Source organism: Corvus hawaiiensis, chromosome 2 (assembly GCF_020740725.1).
Source record: "Corvus hawaiiensis isolate bCorHaw1 chromosome 2, bCorHaw1.pri.cur, whole genome shotgun sequence".
Taxonomy (NCBI): Eukaryota; Metazoa; Chordata; class Aves; order Passeriformes; family Corvidae; genus Corvus; species Corvus hawaiiensis.
This window is the reverse complement of record NC_063214.1, coordinates 107,682,456-107,708,147: the sequence shown is the minus strand read 5'-3', so window position 1 is coordinate 107,708,147 and position 25,692 is coordinate 107,682,456. Positions and strand designations below refer to the sequence as shown.

General features: G+C 42.6%; 2 protein-coding genes across 3 annotated transcripts in view; one reads left to right on the top strand and one right to left on the bottom strand.

Annotated features, from left to right (window-relative positions):
- Positions 1–10,670, top strand: part of MAP3K15 (mitogen-activated protein kinase kinase kinase 15) — an 85,230-nt gene extending 74,560 nt beyond the window's left edge. Inside the window, exons 20-29 of the mRNA XM_048287284.1 lie at positions 1,008–1,191; positions 3,634–3,811; positions 4,435–4,609; positions 6,224–6,409; positions 6,826–6,931; positions 8,102–8,312; positions 9,158–9,270; positions 9,437–9,534; positions 9,634–9,710; positions 10,192–10,670. Of these exons, the coding sequence (XP_048143241.1) occupies positions 1,008–1,191; positions 3,634–3,811; positions 4,435–4,609; positions 6,224–6,409; positions 6,826–6,931; positions 8,102–8,312; positions 9,158–9,270; positions 9,437–9,534; positions 9,634–9,710; positions 10,192–10,306 (1,443 nt within the window). The 3' untranslated portion in view covers positions 10,307–10,670. The remainder of the gene's footprint in view (positions 1–1,007; positions 1,192–3,633; positions 3,812–4,434; positions 4,610–6,223; positions 6,410–6,825; positions 6,932–8,101; positions 8,313–9,157; positions 9,271–9,436; positions 9,535–9,633; positions 9,711–10,191) is intronic.
- Positions 10,671–10,789: 119 nt separating this feature from the next.
- Positions 10,790–24,748, bottom strand: PDHA1 (pyruvate dehydrogenase E1 subunit alpha 1). 2 transcript variants are annotated; one of them, XM_048287298.1, is made up of 12 exons: positions 24,571–24,748; positions 23,295–23,309; positions 21,833–21,901; positions 20,167–20,340; positions 19,386–19,512; positions 15,626–15,717; positions 15,163–15,255; positions 13,789–13,944; positions 13,531–13,602; positions 12,808–12,875; positions 11,885–11,993; positions 10,790–11,250 (listed from the first exon to the last, which is right to left on the bottom strand). In XM_048287298.1, exons 1-12 carry the CDS (start codon positions 24,634–24,636, stop codon positions 11,086–11,088), a joined length of 1,206 nt encoding a protein of 401 aa, XP_048143255.1. In that variant the 5' UTR covers positions 24,637–24,748; the 3' UTR covers positions 10,790–11,085. The 2 variants fall into 2 exon arrangements, with proteins under 2 accessions (XP_048143255.1, XP_048143264.1); XM_048287307.1 differs by lacking the exon at positions 23,295–23,309.
- Positions 24,749–25,692: the final 944 nt, after the last annotated feature.

Sequence of the window (25,692 nt, the reverse complement as noted above, 5' to 3'; positions counted from 1 at the left end):
AACCAGTATTGTGAGTGCCTAATGGTGCCAGAATGTGTTAATGCAGCTCTGTAATGAGATTATTTGAAAGCAGCTGGCACCTGTTTAACTGCTGGGCTACTGTCTCCCTTGTGGACACTATCTTTGTGCTTGTTCTCCAGGATGTGTTTTGTGTAAAGATGCTGAGACTACAAGCCATAATCTCTCCAGACATGTGCATACAGTGCACAAAGGTTATACAGCCCTGGCTTCCAAACAGTTCTGCCAGACTGACATTAGAGAGTAAGAAGGCAGTGAGGAGCTGGAAAAATCACTGGGGAGCAACCTGTAGAGGCACATTTTTCATTACTTAAAGACAGAGTCTTAAAAGAGACTCTTTTAAGTAGTGACTTAAGAGTCATTACCTAAAGAATGGTTTAACAAGGGTCTTACTCAACCTCTGGGCATTATGTGATTTTCAATTAACTAACACTGAAAGGCTAGAGAAGACCTCTGGCCTGAGAGCGGGGCTGGTGACAAGGTCTGGCAAGGTCACTGTGCATATTGGTGCAAGGAAATTTGGCAGTGGCAGGAGCAGAACAGGTGCAGCCCCAGGCTGCCAGTGCTAGAGGAGGAAATTACTGCTGTTCTTGGGCACAAATGTGCTGGAGGAGGCAGCAGCTGAGAGACACAGTTCTGAGCAGGGGTGATGAGAAACCTGTGCAATAGCTTGTGGCTGGTAAGAGAAGGAGTGTTTGAAGCACTTGGTGTTGATAATGCCCAGATCCCAAGATTGCCTGAAAGCAGATGATAGATACATCCATACCTTGACATTTGTGTAATGTCACATGGGTATTCACACCATGTTTGCAATGAAATAAAACAGGATTAGAACCTTGTTGTCACTTCACTGCTTTATGTGGTACCTGGATCTCTCCTGTTCCACAAAAGTCAGGAGAAGTGTGAGCGATCGTATTCTAAGAGCTTTGGCCCATGGTCTCCTTGCAGTTGTTTCATAAAAATAATTAGTAGTTGTGTTTTACTTGCAGGTTGGGATGTTTAAGATTCATCCTGAGATTCCAGAATCAGCGTCTGCTGAAACAAAGGCCTTTATTTTGCTCTGTTTTGAACCTGATCCTAGTAAACGTGTTACAGCATCTGATTTGCTAAGAGATTCTTTCCTGAAGCAAGTGAACAAGGGCAAGAAAAGCAAGATTGCATTCAAGCCTTCAGGTAAGGAATCATCAGCCAAATCCAAGTCAACATCATCATTAGGTGTTATATAAAAGATTGGAATCATTAAGCACTTTCTTTTACAAAGGACATTTGTGCCAGGAAAACAGCAGGAACTCAGCTATTGAAAATGTCTGCAATTTGTAATTACACATATTTAAATTTAATAATTCCCAGAAAATACAGTGCCTTGCTTATTTTGTATTTTGCTTGCTGAAACAAGGCCATTTTTCCTCTCCCCAGAAATAAATGCCTCATTTGTAGTGAATTAAAATTAGGAAAGTGACATTTGATGAAGACTTGCCAAAGCAGTTCTGCATTTTAGATTCGCAATTATATGGGCTTCAGAGGTTTCATGGAGTAGATGTTTGGCACCTGAAAATGTGCATCTATTAGGTGTTTGGGTCAGCATTTTCAAACTTGATTAACATGGAAATTTGGCACAAAGGTGCTGAAGTACCTGTGTAGTGGGTTGTTTTGTTTTATCTCTATAGCCTGTTTCTTCTTCCTTCTCCCCCAAATATATCAGCCACTTGCTCAGTGATAAGATAATGAACCTTAATATAGACCTGCCAAATAAATCATATGAAGGAACTGTCTGTTTCAAAACAGGGAAGGCCAGTGGTCTTTGTGCTTCTTTCCCCTGTCTGCACACACACACACTCCCAATGCAAATTGAAGTGCTTCCTATTTGAGCTTTTCGCCTCTCAACAACTAACTTTTAAAAGAATGGAATTCTAAGGGGAAAAAGTAGCAGGGAATTTATACCATCTGGCTGAATTGGTTTCATCAAGGAAATGGGCATCACCCATTGTCCTGAGGGGCACTGAGAACTGAACTCCAGTCCCTGCAGTGACACTGGGATAACAGGAGAGCTCCTACTGCTCAGCCAGGGTGGTGGCATTCAGGAGCTGTTGGCATGCTGTAGCCTTCTGCCCCACAGCAATCATACTCTCTTCTGGCCTTTCAGCTCTTTCTTGAGGATGTCTTCCTGGAAAAATTGCGTGGCGTTAGAAAGCCTGGAGCTTGCCTTGTTAGCAGCCTCGGGAGCAACAGGCTCTTTGTCAAATATCAGGGGAGGTGCATCTCTCCCTCCTCCTGCCTTCCTCCTTCTCTTCCCCCACTCACTGATGAGGTTATGGAGCTCCTTCAGGTGGCCCGAGGATCTCTGGTGCTGCAGGGAGTGAGCTTAGTGCTGGCCACGGACATGAGCAGAGTGGGAAAATGCTGTGAGAACTGTGCGTTGGATGAGGAGAGGGAAAGGCACCTGACTGCAACTGAGTGTGTGCTTCTCCATGCCAGAGCTGGGGACAGCTGTGCTGGCTGTGCAGCCGTCCCCAGGGGGAGTTTGGTGGCCCAAGGCAGGTCCTAGCCCAGCACTTACCACAGTCCCAGCTGCAGCAGTTCACCATCTTCTTCCCTCACCTCAAATTTCTTCAGCTTTGTCCCCTCTTTCCATCCCATCCCTATCCCTTTTTTCTTTCCAGTAATAAAGGCAGCCCAGAACAAATCTCAGCCCTTACTCTTGGGACAGCAGTGCTCAATTTTCTGTCCTACTGAGATGCCTTGCACCACGTTTCACAAGGTGACATACATTGTTTCATTTCTGTGACTGTTTAACCTCAGCCATTTGGACATCAGTCGTGCCATGGAGTGTCAGAGCTTTCTGAACAACTTCTAACTTCTAGCTCTCTTCCTCCCCCAACTCCAAGAATTTGTGGTGACAAGCATCAAAAACTTTTATCATACTTCAGCTCCATGGGTATGTTCACCCTGGGTTGAGAGAACTTCTTTACCTTTCCTGCCATACTGCAAACTGGCAATCAGGATTACAGGAAACTCTGAACGTCTGGGGTTTTTTAATTTTTTAATTATTTTTCTTACTGTTGAGATGAGTTGGAAAGGGACAAGAGATTTCCCTGAGGCCGGTGCTGAGAGGGAGAGTCCTTGCTGAGGGCAGGAGCACGTGGTAGTGAGGCAGATATCTCAGGTGTGGAGAGGGCAATTTGATGCCCATTAACACAGAGGTGAGGAGGGCAGGTAGTAGAGTGCTCTCTTCTTAGAGATGGCTTGGAGGTGGTGGAGCAGAAAATGAATCTCTTGGTTGGATTCAGGCTCTTTAAACTGCTTATATCCATTTGAGCCACTTTGTGGGACCAGCACCAAGGGGGATTGTGGGTATGTGTGCGAGAGGGTAACAAAATGGCATTTCCTGTGAGTATCTGCTGTCTTTGGGTTTAGCAGTTAACTTGTTAAACCTTTTATTGCTTATGCATGCAATGATTTTGAGTTCTGTTACTGCTTTTTATCAACAAGGTTACTTCTCCTTCAGCCATTTTGCAAAATGAGGTCTTGATATCAGTGAAGAGGATCACAGCTGTTCAAAGCATGTTGCCCTTTTTGGCCTAGTTCTGTCACACATTTTACCATGTCTGTTCCTAGATTATAATCGTAACACATCCCTCCCACTGCCAATCCATGGGGAACAGGCTGGCAGTAGCAGCAGTGAGCACGGCTCTGTTTCACCAGACTCTGATGTGCAGCATGATGTGTTTTTTGAAAGGCCAAAGAGATCCATTTCAGAGATTCAGACAAAGCATCCCATTTCTCATTTACTAAGGTAAAATACTTGCTTCTCACTTGACACGCTTGAGGGATTGTGTGGATTTAATTCACATTTTATCTGAGGGCAGTTTTTTCACGTAATGGTTAGGTAAGCAGGTGTGTTAATCAGTAAGTTGCATAGACAGATTACCAGTTAATGTAAATATTGTCTGTATTTAATAATAAGCAATGATTCCTCTCCTCTTAGGTTTCCATGCACTTACATACTTTCTTTCCTCCAGTGAGTAAATGTCAGTGGTCTTATTGAGTGGATATGGATTTAGGAGTTAAGTGAAGAGTTGACCCTTCCATGTACTCATGACAAAATGGGGGAAAGGGGAAGCAGGAATACAATTCTGCTTCTCCCAAACTACAAAGCAATACTTTCAAATGAGTATGTTACAGTGTGGATCCAGAAAAAAATTAGTAGTTTCAGCTTTCCTCCCCAAAACTGACATTAATGCCAGTTCCTTATCAGGGGAAAATCAGCCGTGTGGGTTTTGAGCCAGCAGAGGATCGGAGCTGCTGTAGTTTGAACTGAGTTTTTAAGCCCAGAAGTGCCCTTGCTCCCTTCTGGCTGTACTGGTGCCTTGCTAATGCTGAGGTCTCTCTTGTGCCTGTGCCGGGTGGTGGCCACAGCGTCCCTGATGAGGGCTCGGCCTCGGAGGACAGGAGTGCCTCACCTTCCGTGGAGGATAAGGATTCTGGGCTGTTCCTTCTGCGCAAGGACAGTGAACGCCGAGCAATCCTGTACAAAATCCTTAAGGAAGAACAGGATAAAGTTGCTTCCAATTTGCAGGAGTGTCTTGCACAGGTAATTTCACTTCAGCTTGCCTTTTCCCATGTCAAAGGAAAATAATGAGCCAAGTAGTATTATTTCTTGTCTGAAAACAAATAAATGAAGATGCTTGGATTGTTCCTTCTGACTGTCTTTAATCTCTGAGACCTGTAACTGTGTGAGCTGTTTGCTGTTGTGTGAATGGGTAGCAAACAACACTTCTGCTGTTAATGGGCTCTTGGTTTTATATGAGGGAGAGTTTTGGGCGTTTGATGTGGGGTTGTGGGGGGCTGAGGTTGGTAGGTTGGGTGGGTGGTTTTGATGTCTTCTCTTTTGCCTCTTAAGGTTATGGAGCTAGAACAACACATAGTAATTAGTATGTTCTGCTTTAAAGGTAGAGAACTGATTAACAATTTTTATTAAAACTTGTTAACTAGGTGCTAAGATCACAGTACATGAATCTTAAAAAAAGCTAAAGTAGATTTTCTGGAGAGGGGAAGGTTGAATGTGAAGGTTTAGGGACTGTAAAGAGGAGCAAGTCAATGCACAGCCAAACATTGCCACACGCCTGTAACAGCCTTTTCTTCTTAATGTCTGCTGCTGATGTGCTTCTCCCATCATTTATTCTTATTAAAGCTGTGGTTTTTCACCTGGCTGTGCTCCCATAACAGGGAGCCAGCTGACTCCTGGTGTGGTGTCCCCAGCCAGCTGCTGACACTTGTGGCTCAGCTGTCAGGTCCTGCTGCTCCGTGGTCAGCTCTGCCCAGCCTGGGGTTTGCTGCTCCCCATGCTCCCTTCCCCTGGAAACTGCACCGTAGGGGCTCCTGTAGGGCTCTACAGACCCCACACTCAGGCTGGGGAAGCAACTGGGGTAAATTTCTGCTCTGAGCTTAAACTGCAGAACAGCTGATAGCCTTACAAACAATTAAAATTCAGAGTCAGAAATAATCAGAGCTCCAAATATTTTCCGCAATGAAGGATTATTTAGTAGCAGCAAGTCCAGGTTCAGTCTCTAGCTGTTTTGTAGCAGTGCTGTAATCATCTCTTTTCCATAATGTATGTAATAGTCCCTTTACCTTTCAATTACACAGGTTGTTCTTAGAGACACTTGGATGGCTTTAACTGTGGGGGTTATGGACTGCAAATCATAGAATGAACACTGGTGAATCATGGTGTCATTTTAGGCCTTTTTCTGACTTGGGATAAATGCATATATAAACATACTTTTTTTTTTCGTAAGGAAATCAAACATCTGCATGATTAGATGTAAGTCCAGATTCAGCTTATTGAAAGGATAGCATCTAAAAAAGTGGATCTCTTAGCAACTCATTTTGCTGTTTTTATGGAGAAGAGCTGCCCTCTGCAGTACACTGCAGGAATGTGTAGATATAATCTGGAACCTCTTCCCTTTGTGACAGCCACAGTAGCAGTATTTTTTTGAAAGTAGAAGTTACTCTTTAAATTTCCTTTTTTTTTTTTAGGAAAAGATAAAAACTAGAGACTTTGCAGAAACAAAAGTTCTGTGATTCTGTGCGTCAATGTGAAATATGCATAAGCAAAGCTATGTAACCCTAAGAATATTGATGCTACTAAATAGATGTTTAATGACTCTGGGATTCATTTGATATACATTCTCTGTCTTTTCTCCAGAGCTCTGAAGAGCTGCAACTTTCAGTGGACCACATCAAGCAGATTATTGGGATTTTAAGGGACTTCATACACTCTCCTGAGCAGAGGGTGATGGCTTCCACTATATCCAAGTTGAAAATGGATTTGGACTTCGACAGCACTTCCATCAATCAGATTCATCTGGTGCTGTTTGGATTCCAGGATGCGGTGAGTTCCTTTCCTGGTGCAGGGCAGAGGAGTTCTTCGAAGCATCACAGAATGGTTTAGGTTGGAAGAGACCTTAAAGGTCACCTATTTCCAACCCCTCTGCCATGGGTAGGGACACCTTCCACTACATCCGGTTGCTCCTGGACAAAGCTCACCCCCGGGATTCGCAGCTTCCCCACTGTTACTCATTCCTCTCCCTTTTTGTACTGTTAGAAGGGTTGGAATGTCACAGTCTGGTTTGAAATGGTTTGAAAGCTGTAGCCTAAAACCATCAAATCTGTTGTTTAGACTTTGAAAGGTGGGAGGGTTTTAGTGCTACAAGCAGTTTTTATCTTATAAAGCTTACTATGACTATTGGAAAACAAGATTGTCCTTCCTAAGGTGTGAGCAAATGGTGTTTGCTGCTACTTTTACAGGTGAGCAAAGTATTAAGAAATCACTTAATAAGACCCCATTGGATGTTTGCAATGGATAACATCATCCGCCGTGCAGTCCAAGCAGCAGTCACTATTCTTATCCCAGGTAAATCAAAGCAGCTGAAAATAATCCTTTTTTTAAAAAAAGGTTTTTCACATATCAAAGAGTTGTAGCAAATGGAACAGTTCAGATGTTTAATCTGTCAGCATGCCATTAACTGCACCCCATGTGCCACTCGTCAAAGGCATGGGGTCAGAGTGTTGAAGAGAAAGAAGTGTTGCTCTGGAGGATTAATGCTGTACTTGCAGTACAAAAGCACATAATGAGGAGATAACCAGTGGTTCTGCACCCCCAGTGTGGTCGAACCATGACAAAAAAAGGCAAATTAAATTCAGTCCAAGGTGGAGATTTTCTAGTAAGAAAGAAATTTAATCTGTGCATATCAATGAGATCCAGGGTGGGTAACACTGCAGAGGTCTGGTTATGCATTCTGAAAAATTATTGAGCTGTGGAACAGATGTGTAGAAGGGAATGCATTAATATGAGGAGAGGATGATTCTGGCCCACAGATGGACAATAGAAAAAAACACCAGGAGGAGGAAGATAAATGTTTACGAACTGTCTAAGAATGAGTTAAGCTGGAAATATGCAAGTAGTTTTGTAACTCTTTAAAATGTTGAGCCCCCCTTCCAGTACAGGAATGTTCTGAGAGACTTAGTGCCAGTGAGCCTTTTCAGTCCAAAGTTGCCACAGCATTTGAAGCCAAATTGGCCAATTTTTTTAGGACCTTTTATGAGAGAAATAGAAACTGTTCTTTGGTAATAAGGGTGGCCACCTGCAGCAAGTTCTGAGAACTGTGGCTAGAAATATTCCCTGGAGAAGAGGGATGCTTTGTACACTCTTTGGCCCAGGGCATTAGGGAAAACCACCCATTTTTATTTTTATTTTTTACTATTTAGGAAAAACGCAAGCTTTCAGGAGTTTCTCCTTAAAATATTTTATTAACTGTCTTACTACTCATCTCATGGTATTTGTCCCTGCCACAGCTGTGACCTACAGCTCTACCTCTGCTGGTGCACTGCTCATTCTAGAACCAATGCCAGAGATTCTGTGCTCCAGCTCACACAAGGCTTCACTACCCCACTGCTCAGTGCAGCAATAAAGCACATTATGCAAACAGCCTCCCCCACCCACAGTAATGAAGAACAAACTGCATGACCTCTAAAGACAGAATTATCAAAAAAATCTTGTTCTTCCCCTCTTTCCTTTTACCAGAGCTTCGCACTCACTTTGAGCCAGCATTAGAAACTGAAGGTGGGGACAAGGACACTGATGAAGTGGAGGAGAGTTTCCAGCCCTTGGAACAAAATGGGGCTGAGGATGCTGCCATCACCTCGGGGGTCAGCACCCTCAGTTCTGGGGTGTCACACGAGCCTCAGCAGCAGCTCAGCCAGGAGCTGCACAGACTTAAACACAACACCTTAAGGTAACCCTCCTGTAAAGACTCTGGATGTGTGTTCAGGCAGTCTTTGAAAAGCTCTCAGACCTTGCTTTCTACACTGATGGGTACATACTTACTCATAGTATTGCTCACCTATTGCCTTGTAATGAAGTCTTCCAGGAACACAAATGGATTTGGAACACACTGCTAGAGTACAGTCTGGCAACTGAACATCCTTCAGTACAGCTTTTGTTTCTGTGTAATTAATCTTTTAATTTCAGAATGTCACATTGGATTTCTACTGTAAAGTAATTAGGTTTGTGCAATGTGCCAGTTTCCTTCCTACTCCTTGGATGCCTCCTGACTCAGTGTCAGTGCCTCAAAGCTGTTCCTGCAAGGAAAGGCCAGGGCAGCTCTGTTGTGGTTACAGGACAGGCTGCTCACAAATGAGCACCAGAAGAGCTCAGCAGTCCTACCCTGTTTCTCATGGGTTACATGTGTAGGGTGCTGCCAGGGTGTTAACAGCTGAAGTTCCCATTCTTCTTTATGGATGTGATGTAAATCCGGGATCAGAAAGCCCCTGGTAAAACATCAGTGTTACATTGTTCAGTAATAAATTACAGTATAAAGGCAGCAACTCTGCCCAGGGAGGCTGCAAAACAGTAGGAACAGAATTTATGAGCTATTTACTAAATTCTGCAGGTGAAAGCTTTCTAGTGGCACCCCTGAGTCTCTGACAACCAAAATGAAAACTCTAAGCCATTAAAGATGTTACTTATGACAGTACCTCACAAATGCCTCTGTCCTGTGGTACTCATTAAAAATGGTATTTTTTTCAGTTAGATTTATTCTCAGTGTGGTTGTGTTTGGTCTCTCTTATATGCTACAAGCCTTTTGGAAAACCTCATTCAGAAGGAGAAAGAGTATCAGACCCTCTTACGACAATCTCTGGAGGAGAAGACTCAGGAACTACACTTGCTTCAATTAAAACTTAAACCCAAAGGTATGAGGAGATACTGCAGAATTAAGAAACTGCAGTTACACAAGAATATACGGGATCATGTGTTTGTTGAAAGGATGCAAAACCATATTGCTTAAGCTTCAATTACCTGAAAACAACCCCTTTTGCCTTGGTTTTGAGGTGTATTAACCTTTGTTTTCTGTTAAAGATTCCCAGTGGTCTCCAGCAACTTTTAGAGGTAATGCAGACCCTGAGCTCATGAACTGGCTGAAACAACAAGGTGCAGACTTGGATACCATTAGGAGGGTAAAAAATAAAATTGGATTTAAAAAAAACCATTATTTTGGTCATAATTAGCAGATTGATTTCAATTAATATTTATTTATGAATAAATTTGCCTTTTAGTTTGCTGAAGAAGATTATACACTAAGTGCTGTCCTTAATGATATCACCAAAGATGACTTGTGGTATCTTCAGCTGCGGTAAGAAAGTACTTTTAAGTTCATTGTTAAGAGCTTAATTAAACATATTTTGTTAAAAACCTTTTAAAGTTTGGCTATTCAAATAGGTCAGTGATAGTTCAGAGGCAACTGCTGTCAGTTTCATCCCAGATTTTCTGATAATGGTTTTCACAACTGATAAAACTACAGCGAGGATGCTTTGAGCCATCTGTTTTGGCATTTATCAAGGTTGGGACCTATTTCTGCACGCTTCATGATGAAGTAATCACATGGAAAACAGGCGTAAAGAACTAATTTTTCCTACCCATTGATTGAGTCCTTTATCATCATTCTGTTAAGCCCTGGCTGACCTGGAAGAAGTTTCAGCTATAAGCATAAAACAGTGCAGTTTGCTATGTACTGTCATAACTGGTCTATCCTTGGGATTTCTAGGTTTTGCTCACTTTAAGGCAATGGACACGAGGGAGTTTTCCCTAACTGTTCTCCATCTCCCTTCATGCAGGGGTGGCCTTCGCTGCAGAATCTGGAACGCAATCTTAAACCACCGACAAACGTCTGGCAGGACCTCAGCACAGGTCAACGCTTTGGAAGAACACGGAGTGGGAATAAGCAAATGAAATACATTCCCAGCAGTTAAATTATTAGATGTATATATTGGTATGTACAGTGGCCTTGGAGGTTTTGCACAGTTACATAGCTTGTGTGACCAGTGAATAGTAACAGCTTTTAAGTCAGTGGCAATGCATTTATTTATGACATGACTAATGCATACAATGCCTGTCACTGTAGTACAAAACATTAGCTGAGAAAAAACGCACCTGAATTGGCTTCAGCATTGTGAAAACTGTGAACTTAAAATGTGTTACAGTTCTGCTGGCTGATGGTTTGACCAGGGAGGGGATATGCTAGAGCATGTCACCTTGTTGTAGATGGATTTATACAGCTTTTTGTATTAAAGCTACTCTCACTGAACTACTGAGAAAAGCCTGGTGTGATGTTTTCAGTTAGTGACTTCTTTGCAGCAAAAACAGAGCATATAAATGGCTTTTTTGGTGGGTTTTCTGGGAAAGCATTCACAACGAAACAAAGCAAACAGACCATTAGAGAAAGGTTGGTAAAGTTTAATTTTTTTTTCTTTTTACACTGTACATAACACATACAGCAATTCAAAGAAAGTCAGTAAAGCAAATATATAGCACTTTAAATAAACCACTTTCTCTTGACTTAGCTTCTTCTGAAACAACATTCAGCATGTTTAAGAAATTCCATACTCAGATGGATTTCCTTACAAGTTTCCTCTTTTGAAAGAGCTTTTAAATAAGCTTGAGTTCTTTATTATAGTTCTGTAAATGCATTCACTTATTCTTATGAATAAGTTACACCAATAAAAAGGGCTTTAGCTGACAGACTTGTACTTTATCCACTGGTTTGGGCCACGCACTTCAAAGGGTGGCTCATTGAAGTAGATGTGGTGACCCAGTTCTTCCAGTGGAGGCTCTGGGTCAGTGGTAGCAAACTGAGCAGCTTCCTCGATCTCCTTCCTTACTGCCACATCAATTTCCTAAGCCAGAAATGGATGCTTATTAGAAGACAGCTCAGAAAAACCATCATAATTTTGAATTTAAATGCTATGATTAGGTATCAGTCAGAATTAGTTAATACCGACTAGAAATATAAAATTAAAAACCTATGAAACTCCTTCCCTACTAAACTGCAGTATTTTGGGTAGTACCAGTACCTTACTGACAGATGAGCATGACCCCACTGAGCCTTTGTATTTTCTATTCTGGTTATGTGAAATACTGTGTCAGTGCCATTTTTTTTATTTTTTACACAGTTGACTCATTACAACATTTGCTTAGAGGGTTCCTGACTCCTTCACTAAGATTGTTCACTATTGGTAACTTCCCTTTCCAAGACTCACCCCCTTCCTAGGGAGTCAAGAAAGCCCAGGTATTTCTGATTTCTACCTGTTAGCAAATGCCATCCCCAGCCTTACTCAGCACCCAAAAGCAAAAGGCCTTTCCAGCAGAACACAACTTCAGTAGTTGGTCTGCAACAAAACTTCACCTATAAAAGTGACGTTAAAGCAATCCTTTTAAGAACTGTAAAGAAAGAGCACTGCCTGCAATGTGCTTTCTGGAGATCATCAGGGTGTGACTGCTCAAGAGCTTCCTAAGCAACTAAAACCATACCTTTAGTTCTTCAACGCTAGCAAGGTTGTTGTTGACCATTCTGTCCTTCAGCAAAGTAATGGGATCACTTTTGCTTCTCACTTCCTGAATTTCTTCTCTAGTACGATAGCTAGGGACAAGATAGGCAAAGACATGAACCCTGGAGCAGAGGTGAGGTTCTGGACACAGCTCACTTTTAGAAAAAGGTGTGTCCAAAGAGTTGTCAGGGAAACAATGAAAACAGAACATTCATCACCTAAAGGATAGCACAGCAACAAGCAGAGTCCGAGATCTGCCAAGTGAGCAGAAGTAGCTCCAGACTCAAGGGAAAGGGGAGCAAACCCAGCCTGAGACAGTTACTCTGAGGGGCCGTATTTCCTCCTTCCCCATCCCACCCAGGGAGGGAGCTACATGACTTGCACATGCTTCCAATTCACTGCAAGTTTCCAATGAAGAGCTCGGATACACCTTTACTTCCTGCAGACAAATTCAGCTTGGTCACTTGGTGCAATGCCTGAGTCTCTCTGGCACCTGGATGTTTGTATTTTTAGGAAGTGGTGTTCCTGTAATTTTACCTAACAGGATTTTAATCCTCTTTTAAAAACCCCAGAGAAGCATGATGCTTTTCAGCCAAATCTTCATTAGGACACACCAGGAGGTCACACTGAAAGCAGAATTCATTAATAGAGAGCACAGAAGTTTAACTGATTTTGTGCTTTTTCTAAACCCACATCTTTTAATTCTGCAAGTAAAACCAAGTGTGTTACATGGCCACAGATGATGAGATGAGTGACCAGGCTGCTCACAGCGATTTCACTGAAACCTTCAAATGCATCTGACAACTGATTTCAACACTGAATTTCACAGTTTAATCTCTTAGAATCTGACCATCAATACTTACTTCTTTTCAGTGAAAAAAGAAAGAAGAATGAACATGACAGTACCTTATTCCAGGGTCACTCATGCTGTGGCCATGGTAACGATATGTCTGTAACTCCATCACAAGAGGGCCCTTAAAATGGAAAGCAATACAGGGAGTGTTACCACCACAAGTGACCAGCTTGTTACAGCAGCAATTATTTGCTAGAGGTTAATGCACCAGTGATCAATTATTTTATGTTTTTTTCTCAGTTTAATTTATATAACATTAGCACATACAATTTCATTCAGTAAAATGAAACCTAATTCTTTTCAAGTGAAAGCATGTGCTGATAGTGTAAGCATTTATTATCAGATTCTTACTGAGCAGCATTAAACATTTTCCTCCCTTCCAATGTCATTCCACCCTTATTCAGAATATTTGAAATTACCTGTTGTTTCTCACAGAACCTTCATTACTCAAGTATTAAAAATCTTCAAAGCCAGTGTTACTATATTTAGGTGAAAAACACTAACAATGACTCACTAAACTTTTAATTCACTTTTCATTCCTTGTAAATATAGAATGATTATTACTTTCCTTGATGCCTCCCCTAACTAATCACAAAGAACACAACTGCCTGACAGTCGGAACACCCTTCACAACAGAATGTAACTGGTAGAAATGGGAAAAAATGACAGTATAAATAATATATTGTGTTTGGTTAAAACAAATTGAGGAACTACTTATGCAGCAATAGCTTTTAAGAATTCCACCCATGGAGAAGGAATGCCAGTTACAGGCTTACTTTTCCAGCTCTACAGTACTCAGCTGCAAACTTTACTGCTTCTCGGACACAGAGAATATCCATGCCATCCACCTGGTAATGAGAAAAGACATGTTAAGGCAAAAAAATGCCAGCCTCCAAACTTCCACTCTCAGTATTACCACAAGTGGAATAGAATTCAGCTTCAAGTACATATATGTAAAAATAAAAGAGATACATATGCATGCACTGTGTAGGTGTGTGCACACACATTCCCCCTCAAAAAAAAGCTGTACTCACCCTGAGCCCTGGAATGAAGTATCCTCTTTTGTAGTAGTCAGTACTGGCTGCAGCTCTTTCAACTGATGTTCCCATTCCATACCGATTGTTCTCACAGATAAAAATACAAGGCAACTTCCATAAGGCAGCCATGTTGTATGTTTCAAATATCTGGCCCTGAAAGAAAAAGAGTTAAGTTACATCTCATCAGGGAGCTGAGCCTTCAAACATTAGGCTCTACTGAAAATCCTTCAGTTGCAGATGTCTAGAAATTTTAATACTAAAAGTGATCTGAAATTAGCCATTTGCTACTGCTCCAAAGAAATAAAAGAAGCTGCACTATATAAAGTAACTTTCATTGCAACTAGGAGATGCAACTTAAGTTTCATCACAACTGAAGATTATAGAACTTAATTTTTAAGCCTGGATCAGTATCTGTGTTAGGGTAGCACAAAACCTTGCACTCAATTATTTCAGCAACAGTCGTAAAAAACTTGACAATTGATTAATCTGACAGGATGCTGCTACAGCAAAGTTTGACTGCAGTGACTGCATCAGCCTTGTTGCTCTGAGTCAAATTTAAGGAAAACCATGAACTGAGATCTCGACCTGTGCTTCGGAAGTGTGGAACTATCAATGGTACACTCTAAACAACCAACTGCTTATCTGGCTTATCGTCTCCGCTGATAACATGAAGAGACTGGCTGGAATGTCAATAGTAAGTGCCTCTGCCAGAATGCTCTGTCCTCTTCTCTGTCTTCAGAAACCTGATTTACACATTTCTCCCTATCCAGCAGCACTGTCATCTTCACTGCCACCATTCATAGCCCTCCTTAGAGCACAGACACTTCAGTGTCCCACTTAGGTGAGCTGTGCATAACTGGAAAGAGGGTAAAGAGTAAGTGGAAACCCCTCCTCCCAAGACCTGTGTACCATTCACATAATTAACCATTAGCCTCACTCACTCCCTGAGTATCCAGAGTGTTCCACACCAGAAGGAGCCTATAAGCTTTCCCTCCACTGACATGGCCCAAGTTCAAAACAGGGGTGGGGAAGGACAGATGTTCACACTGGTGCAAAATATGATAAAAAATTGCAAGCACATGCTACATTCCTGATATATAAAGAGCACCTCGCAATTAATTTAAATGTTCATCTGAAGCACCTGTCTGAGAACTACAGAGTTCTTGGAACACATCCCTACTCAAACACCTAAGACAACTCAAATAAGAGGTGGCAGTGTCCAAATCTGCCTGGCCACCTCCATGGAGTTCATCAATGTTGCCTGGGTTGCAGGTACATGGGGAGGGCAAAATGTGCTCTCCCATTCCTAGGAGTAAAGGCAGAGCTCACAGAGCACAGAAGGAAAATCGATTCCCCCCAGCCATCCTTTACCTGGTTGGCTGCACCATCCCCATACAAGGCCAGACAGACTTCGTTTTTCTCAAAGTATTTACAGGCCAGCGCAATCCCAGCTCCAAGAGGAACCTGCCACAGAGTACAGGACAAAACAACATTTTAGAACAACATTTAAAGGAGTTGAAGATAGGCAGCCTGTGAACTTTAAGGAGACATTTAGGCTGTTAAGAGACCTGCCCAACAAACAAGTTGTTAACCCACCCACTTCCCTTTGTTACAAATGGTATTACAGTCAAAATATAAACATTAACTGTATTCTCAATTAGATTCATTTTTGCTACAGTTTACAAATTGGTGAGCATACCAGAATAAGATGTAACAGCCACAGAGCAATGGTATCTGCATACAAGTTCACATTCACACCACAAAAACTGAGAGGAGACACTGGCAACAGGACATGAGCTAAATTCAGCTTGTGCTTTAAAACAGATGTATATACCTGAGCACCAACAATACCATTGCCACCATAAAAGTTTTTGGTATACATATGCATTGATCCTCCTTTTCCCTTTGCACAGCCTCCTTTTCGACCTGAAACATGAATAACAAGCAATTTATTTTTTTGGAGGAAAAATACTATACAAATGGAAACATCTTATTCAGTTCCTAAAGGTAATAACACTAAGACCATGTCTTTGTCATTAGATCTGTGTGGAGTCAGGACATGATGGCCTCTCTCATACAAGCTTACAGTTAAATATCTCAGAAAAGAAATAAGAGAAGGGGGGAAAAGAGAGAACAATAATGAAAGCATAATTCCAGAAGTACAGATGAGATTAAGAAGAAATTTTAAAACCAATCAAAAGTTTCAGTGTCCTACTATACAAGAGCACTTTCAGATAAATATGGGAATTTTTTTACAGACAACAAGGTCTCATATACGTAATCTGCAAGAAGCATACTATTACTTTTGGCTTCTGCAAGAAAGGTAAGAATAATGTTCCAAGTTAGTTGCAATAATTTAGATTTGTCTTCCCTTTGACAATAATCACAAGTAAAAATTACCAACAGGACACTGAAAAAAACCCAACAACTACTAGCTCCCCATTCCACCCTAGTATAAACTTAAGTGACCCAGCCCAGCTTTATTCAAGGTGTAGTTTGAAGACAACCAGTGATCCATGAAGCATTACAACAAACCCTATTTAAATGAGCCCATCTAAGAACACAGAATTTCTCATCAGCCCATTCCATTTCCTATTCTCATCTGTCATGTTACTATTCATAGAGGACTGTATTTTATTTCTAACATGCACAGCTTCTCTGGTTGGTTTCTTTGCATTAGCCCTGGTGTTTATTTTAGAAGTGGGTCTCCTTCTGAAATTTGTACTCCTCTTTCTTAATTTATAGTAGATCATTTTTATTATTGATATTTCTCATACCTTTCCTATGTTTGTGACTTAGTTTTGTGGGAACTGTTACAGATTCTGCCAGATGGGGCCAAAGGAAAAAAAAAGTCTAATTTTAAGAAAAATAATGTTATCAGTAAGGGTAATTTACCTCTAGTACACTCTCTCCACTTTATACAATCCTTTCTTGTATTTTAGAATGTATTTAAGAACTCCTGATTAACTAGTGTTACTTTTTGCTACACTTTCTACTTTTCTTAGAACACAAACCCATTTCTCATGTAATCGTCATAGGTTAGCATAGCTACAGAAGTGATTCTCTTGCAAAGAGGTGTTTATTACAGCTTCCTCTATGACCTGACAGAACCTATCAACTGGCTAGTTTGAATATTGGCAACTTTTAAAGCTGCTTAAGGAGCTTGACACGCCTCTGTGATCCACATTTAAGAATGAACAAACCCCGGGAAAGCTCTCTTGCCTTCCGGCTTTCGGACAGGTAGGGGGGGGGGGAGCCTGGAGGCGGCCCAGTGGGGCTGGGCCGGGCCTTGCTCGGCCGTGGCATGGCCCTGTTCCATCCGCGGCCCCCCCACAGCCCTGCTCCGTGCAGGCAATGCCCGGCAAAGATCATGTGACCAACAGCGATAAGCGAATTCCAGCTGCAAGGCCCGGGTGAGATTAACCCTTTTAGTGCTGTAAGTTTCCTCCAGAACAGATGAAGCCTGCAGACATCAATCCTCTCCCGAGTCAATGCCATAAAGACACCAAAGTCAGTGAAGAAGGAAGAGCTGAAACCCTGAGGGAGGAGAAAGAGGAGATGCTTCGAGCTTAGAAGTTGAAATTCTGTTGTAAAGCTATGGTGGTGATGGACTATGATATATCAGAGTACTCATTGTAATTTCATGAAAGCATGGTGGGTTGAAGCATTCAAACTGTGTTTGTGAGCAAAAGCACCTGTGCTGGAATAAGCAAATGACAGTAGCTGTAATTTGATGAGGACCCTTGCTCTCAGGAGGAGGAGGGCCTCTATTCCTGGAGATGAAGATGCTCCCAGAGATAGGTGAAGAGAACCTTTGTTTCTGAGCAGCTCAACCTTAAAATGGTACCCCATTAGCTCAAGATTGGACCCTCGAAAGCAGTTGTGGGGAAAGCTGTAAGTCGAGGGAAGGGACTTCCACATGTGAGCAGAGAACCAACCCAGCCGGCTGTCTCGCTGTGACATTGAATCCATGAGAGATCTGTGTCTTGTGGAGATGTCTCCGTAGCATGAGCAAGAGAGACTCTTCTCCCTAAGTGAACTGGAAAAGATTATTATAGAGGTGGTAACCTGACTGAAAATCTCAACGGTTGTCTTTTTACATGGTCAGTGGGAGAAGGGAGAAAGGTGGGGGGAGGAGAAGTATTCTGAGGGTTTAGTCTGATTTTTTTTCCCCTTTCTTTTAGGTCTGTTAATAAACTTTTTTGTATTCTTTTAAGTTTTGTGCCTGCTTTGTTTTCTCCTAATTCTTATCTCACAGAAAGAGAATAAGTAAGTAATGGATGGATATTTTGAACCAAACCACTACACTAAATTGGCATTTCTGCCTGGTTTACGAACTGAACCCGCTACATCCTGAAAAGTCCTTTTTTATAGCTTGTTTCCTATAGGATCTTATCTACTGGTCTTATTCTGGGTGACTCTGCTTCCTTCTCATTCAAAGGTTTTTTAATTCTGTCACTTCCTGGTCATTGTAACTCAAGCTGTCCTTCAGTTTGGCATTTGTAGTCAAGATCTTTCTTTGCAAGAATGGGCTCTAGCAGCACTTCCCTCTAGGAACTTTCCCCAAGTGTCATTTTCTGTAACAACAGCCTCTCTACTGCAGTCACTCATTCCCAATTAAAAGAGCCCCAATAAAGTCAAGCATAATGTTATAGAAAATTATGCGTGTCATGAAATGAAATTAAGAAAAAAACCCCCACCACATTATCACTCATATTTGTAGCTTCAGGGCCAATAGTTGGCTTCAGTCATGGCAATCTCTGCATTTACTTTCTGACTTACCAGTATCCAGTGACACTTGGCAAACCAGTCATCCACTAGATTCTGGGCTTTTGTGCACGTTATTGATATGCACTCTTAGGACACACAATTCTTAGTTTACGAAACCTTTACAATACCTCTTCTCTAACTCCAAAACATGCTTTCCTATACTAACATTTCAAGCATGCACATTCTCAGATCAAGTCTTTATTATACCAGTGATTCATAAAGGCCTTCAAGCTCCTCGCTCATTTTTCACTTCTGGCATCTGTTCATAGATCTCATAAGAGTTCATCAGGCTGATCTTCTCTTCCCTGCTCCATCCTCAACCCTACTGTGCACAGCCGTCTCTCCTTTCTGCAAAATCTCTGTCTCAATTATCATTAAATATTCTTGTTACAGTCAAATTTTCCCAAACCATTCAGTTTATTATTATAGGCAATGTTTACCAGTCTTCCTAAGACTTCACCAGTGTAATTCTGAAAATCCAGGCCTGTCTCCTAGGAAAGGTAATGCCCTGTCCCACTGAGACCAAATGCCTACCATCAGCAAGTTCAAAACTGCTGCAGCAGAACAAATACAGCATATGGTATCAAGAAAAATCTTATGAATTTGTGCTTTAGAAGGACCAGCACTTAAATACTCCTTATTTGTTATTTTTCAAAGTAAAATTGGCTGCATCATAAAATTAAAACTCTGATTTATTCGGCTATGTCACTAAAGTGCTTCTGAAGGCCCACTGTACTTTATGCATCAACATCACCTTGAATTTGAGCAAAGAATTCTGCCACAAGCACAGCAGCAAGTGAATCCTGACTCCACAGAGCACAAACCTGTGAGTTCTGCGAGAATCTCCCGGACAGGCACTCCTCGGGTGTAGGTAAAGCCGTGGGCTCTGTACGCTGTTATCACATGGTCTGTGGGCTTTATGGCAGCCTCAATCCCCACACAGCAAGCCTCCTGTCACAAAGGACAAGGAAGCTTAGCCATGAAGAAAAACACACAATTCCCTCAGTCAGCAGTGTGGACACTGCTGATCCGACATGCAACAAATACCAGCAGGTAACAGGAAGAGCACACATACAGGATGTATCCTAAGGGTCGGTGACAGGTCTGGAGCTACAACAGCCTTGGGCTCTAAATTCCAACCTGACTGACCAGCAAAGGCACATGGGAGGGAACCAAAATCTGCAAAAATCTGAAGAATTTCCCTCCCCCCCCCCCCACCCCCAGTGAAGTATCTCAACAATCACAATTCAAAAACATCAGGGGATAATGGTCAGACAGCCAAGTCTCAGTACGTTCACAAAGTTTCTTCTCCTGGCTGTTGCTTCATAGTGGGCACATGATCCATGAGATACAGAAAAAAAAAACATCAGTGAAACTTGAAGAGGAAAATGCAGGCCTTCAAATGTGGTTCATTCCTCACATTCAGCTGATCTTCAGCTTCACTGTGCCCTTCCCTGTCTTTGTGTCCCTCCTCCTGCCTCCTCTCCATCCCTTTCCTTCTCTCACAATGTACACAGATACTCCGTTTTACATTCTCCACTCTAATAAAATCCCCACATTAAATAAGGTAAGACAATATGAAACCTCCTGGCCACAAATTCTTACCTGACCATCATATAAGTGGCAGAAGCCACGAATAATCTTCTGCTTGTAGAGCTGGTCAGACTTGAGCTCCATGCGCCGGATGGTCTGCATGGTCTTGTAGTAGTGGAGCCCCTCCTCTCGAGTCAACACTGCCGTGGTGCTCGGCCCTTCCTCCAGCCGATGGAGATCACATTTCTGCAAGGTTAAACAAGTCATTATCTCCTGAAAATTATTAATCCTATTTAAGAATATTACTTTATTTTTTTTATCTGCCATTTTCAAATTCACAGTGTAATTCCTTTTAAAAAAGAAAGCCAGCAAAAGCTAAATTCAGAGGTCAGAACAACTGCAAGGTTTGTGCACTCTTTCAAAATTCAGGGAAATAAAACCCTTGCTTTTAATAAAGACGGATTTCCACTCACAAAAGTGGAAGTCCTCAGAAAATATGGAAAAAAGCAACTTCCATGGTTGTTGCATGGCAAATACTTGGTAAGGACTACAGTGGCTTACTGAAGAGATAAGAAAGATTCAGTTTCCTCTGTAAAATGGTTTGTACGATTTGGCCCTAAAACTGGCCCTCACCTCTGCTACAACCACTTCTAACAAGCAGTAACAAACCACTGCTCCACCAGCCACGCTGCCAGTCAAATGTGTGCAGCACAATTCCCTCCCCAAACCATGGACCCTACTGGGGGAGGGCTGATTTTAGGCATTCATACTAAATAAATAAATTAATAAACAAAATTTAAAATAAAATAATAATGAACAAACAGTAAGTTCAGTGGAAGAGACCAAACAAATTACTGTCAGTGCAGATAAAATGGCCAAAATACTTCTATATGGGTTAATGACAGTTTATATCAAAGCAAAAGTCTCTCCAAAGCAAATCCACTGACACCTACATGAACTGGATATAACACCTGGGCACACTACCCAAGACGACTCTGCTTCAAAGTTCACAGAACAACAGAAACTCTAGAGTCTTGTCATCAACACAGGACCAAACATTAAACCTTGTATCTACTCAAAAAAAGACTTTTCATATAAAGACACATTCCTTCCCTTCCATCTGTGAAACTATTTTTGTACATTACAGGCACAGACAAACTGAGAGGGTGGAAAACAACCCAAATTACTTCGTTCAGATTTTCTTTCATTAGTTCCTGAATGAAACACCAGCACAAAGGCTATTGCCAATAGAAACATCACTTCTTCCTAAGACCCAGCCACAGTGGAAAGCTGACAGATTGTAACACACATTTTCTGAGCAGCACCAAGTCAAACATTGAAAGGATGCCGTATTTTTTCCTCAAAAACCCACAAGGATCTCAATCAGCTGCATGTTTGGGATAGGCTGCAAACACCTAATTGTTTTAAAAGCAGTAAGGAAACCTTAGAACAGAACAGAAAAGGTTCTTTTGCTCCTGACTCTGTTCTCACAGCTGCACTGCAGTATCACAGCTGCAAAAAATCTAACTTCACATTCTTAAGAAACAAGTAACGTTACAACATACTGCCAAACACAGTACTTCCAGCTGCACTTAGTAATCAGGTCAGATAGTGAGGGTTTGGTTCTGGAAATTCAAACCATATTTTCTAACTGAAAGAGATATGGGGACCAGTCCATCAGGTTAAGATTTGTGACAAATGCTTACACAGAATGCCAGTATTAAGTGTTCTTCTTTACCTTAACCTCAAACGTAGCTTCACTTGCAAAGTCTCCATAGTTACGTGATGCTACCATCACTCGAGAGGCCTTTAAAAAAAGACAAAACCAAAGCATGAGCAATATTTAAATGTAATTAACAAGTAAAAGTGTGAATTTTCAAGTAATTCCTAAAAGTACTCCCAAACTGAAATAACTTACGAATTAGAATCACCAGTGGCATATCCCATAAGACTAGGGAACTTTTATTCTGTACGCCAATGTTGAAGTCTCTTAAAACCCAGTATTTAAAATTAAGATTAGAAAAAGAGAATTAAAATTTGTAATATCCTTGATTATCTAAAATAAATCCAGTAAGTTTCAAAACTTTTGACACTGAAGAGCGTCAAAACCACAAAAAATAATTGTTTATCCCTTCACACACCAGGCTGACAATATGAGGAGAGACAGCCAATGCAGACTTTGATTGCTGACTCTTTGTGCTGACTGGAAGTTTGCCTTGATAGAACAAAGAAAACCCCTAAAACCAATCAACCAAAAAGAATCCAGCAGATATCTGAAATATGAACTACTCTCACTCTTTCTTTTTGCTAGGAAGGCAAGTTAGGGAGATTCAAAGCCGTAACAATGAAGAGAGAGAGCATCATTTCAGTAACAGCATGGCCACTACTTAAAAATGATGTGGAAACACAGAAAGTACCTGAGGATACATGAAACACAGAACAGAAAGGGTGGCATGGTAGGGGAGAGATAAGAAGGATGTTTAAAAATACATTGCTGGTCCCTCTTAAAGAATGAACACAGGCTATTGACTAATGAATGGTGGTGACTTTAGATGACTTTAGCAAGTTCCACTGCAGCACCAGACAGGATGGGCCTGTCTCCATGCATGTGCTGTGGCCACAGCATAAGGAACACACTACATCTTTAGCGGCAAGACTGTACTGCTAATTAAGTTACACAAAACTTCAGCAGCTCCTTCAGCCAGGGAATTCCCATACATTTAGCTGAAGGTACATTCCATCAGAATTTTGAGTATGTCCAGGCCACCATCTCCAAAAAAGGTCTGACATATGTGAAGTTTGGGAGAAAATTCTCAACCCATCCTGGTTACCTCCTCTGTTGCACATCTGACTTACCAGTAACAATGCCCCCATTCATCCTGCCCTGTTATCATATTAAATATTTAGATTTTAATTTAAACCAAGTTTCTACACTATTTACCTAATAATTTACACTAATGCATCAGCATTATCAGTGAAGAAAAGCTGTTTTACTTCTAGAGCTGGAAATAAATCCACAGTTTGGATTCACAGTATCATGGAATGGCCAGGGTTGGGAGGGATCTCTTTAGGCCACCTGGTTAAATCCTCTGCACTGAATAGGCCATAAAAGCAACACTGAGGAGTACGAACAAAAGTCCTGATACATGGGCAGTACACCTATCAAAAGTAAACCCTGACAAGACTGGTTGAGGCCTTACCTCACTAATGGCTCCCTAGGTTAGCAGCATTTGGAAGGAAAAAAAAAGAAGAAAAAAAGAGTAAGTAGCTGTACCAAACAATTAGGAGAGGAGAATTCAGCAAATTATTATCCAGCTAGAACAGAACACTACAAGTGGTAGTTTCCATACATGGAAATACACTCTGGAAAATGCTCAAAGCATATATGGGATAGTGCTTTATGGCTTAAGTCTACTTTTATTAGTTTGGTAATTTATGCCTTCACTACAGAGGCACAGGAACAATTCAAGACAAATATTTACATATTTGGTAAGCAGTAGAGGATCCAAAAATCTTCATTGAGATATCCAAACCAGATCTAGTTTGGCATTCCAGGAAAATGCAGTTATCTCCAAGCAGGCCAAGTTCCGGATGAATTTTAGGCACCCATATTTGCAAAATTTAATCTAGATATTTTATTTGTGAATTAGGAAATACTCCTAGATATGCAGCCCCAAGACAGATAGGAAGAGCTTCCAGTAAATGTTCTCCCTTGTGTTGCTCTCATGGATCCAGACATCCACAAGCAGTGAACGCCAGGGTGAGAGTGCTGCCTCAGAAACGGGGGTACAGCAACACATCTGCTCTCTATGGCAAAAAGGCAGCTGATTTCCAGTTACCAAAAGTACCTTTAACTCTGGTCTTGCCAACAGGTTTTTTCAGCACGGTTAATTTTTCCTCATGGCCACAGTCCATTACAGTGGAATAAGCAGAATGAAGTGGTAAAAGTACGATTTTTCACACAAGAGAGATAAAATACGACAAATGACTCACACTAATGACAAAAAAATAACAAGCTTTGAAAGAAAACTCATGCAGAAATGGAAAGGGGCTGTTGGCTGAGCAAAGGGAGGTCAAGCAGCTCAGTCAGACGCTGAACTCCAACCGGGCCGAGCAGATCCCTCTGAGGGACCTGACCCGACATCGACCAAAGCCTTGCGCCATTACGGCTTTATAAAACGAACTCCCGCACACGGCGACCATTTCACTGTCGCTCGGGATCGCCACGCGGGGGGGTTGGGGGGGAACCCTCAGTTTGAGTGTTTTTCTTTAATTTTTATTCAGTTTTTCTCTTTTGCCGCCGGTGACAAGTTCCCGGGCAGTTCCCGCCCTCTGTCCCGAGCTGTTCCCGGAGCTCCGCCCGTGCCCCGCGCGCTCCTCCCACACCGCGCACGGCGGGGCGCGCGCCACCCCCGGCCAGCCCCGCGCCCCGGCCGCGCAGACACCGGCACCGGCACCGGCACCGGCCGCACTCACCGTCCTGCCGGCGGCCGCTGGGCCCTGCAGCAACCGGGAGAGCGCGGCCAGCAGCATCTTGCGCATGGAGCGGGAAGAGTCGGCAGCGCCTGGCGCAGAGCCCCCGTCCTCGGCTTTCCTTCAGCCGCCGCCGCCTCGGCCGCGACCGCCGTGCGTCCTGCGTCCCCGCGCCCTGCGCGCATGCGCGGGCCTGCGCTGCGGCGGCGCCCTTGGGCAGCGCCCCCTGCTGGGCGCCAGAGCCGTAATGTCATTAAAGGTCATTAAATGTGGGAAAGATCGAATTTCCTCACAAAACCTCGCAGTGCGGCGTGCGCGCAGGGCTTCCTGCATATCTTGTGCAGTCTAGACAATTAGGAAGAATTTTGGACATTAGAAGGAATTTCTTCACAGAAAGGGCGATTAGGCACTGAAATGGGCTGCCCAGGGGTCTGGTGGAGTCACCGTCCCTGGAGGTGTTTAAGGAAAGACTGGACATGGCACTCAGTGCCGTGGTCCAGCTGACACGGTGGTGCCGGGTCATGGGTTGGGCTCGATGATATCAGAGGTCCTTTCCAACCTCCTTGATACTGTGACTCAGGTTTGAGTGTTTAATGTGCTGCTACGCGAGAGCTGATCTGTGTGGGCGCGTTCCCTGATTTTTAAATGCATAAAGTAAGTGTTGAAATGGTTTCCTTTTAACGTCACAGGCGTCCATCCCTGGGGAAATACAAAGCAAGGTTAAGATTTAACTGAATATTGACTCCTCTCACCGTATCGCACCCGCTGATCCCCAGCCAGCCTCCCCTTCTCCTGCCGCCGGCTCCAGGGCACGCTCAGGTTGGGTTCTGTGGATCGCCCGATCCGGGTGAGCCACCCGCGCTGCTGTCCTGGCTCCCCGCCTGGCCCTGGGCTCCCTCCCCCGCTCTGCTCCTCTGGGCTGTGCTGACATCAGCACAGCCCTGCGGATGGACACGGATGAGATACAGCTGATCTTGTGCACTTCTCCCCTGTCTCCCACTAAAAGTATCCAGAAAGTAAATCCTGTTCACCTGTTGGGATCACAAATGCTTGTGTCTGCTGAGTCCTGCAGGGTGCACAAAGCTCAAGTGCAGCACAAGTGATAAATGTTTAAGGCATAATTTC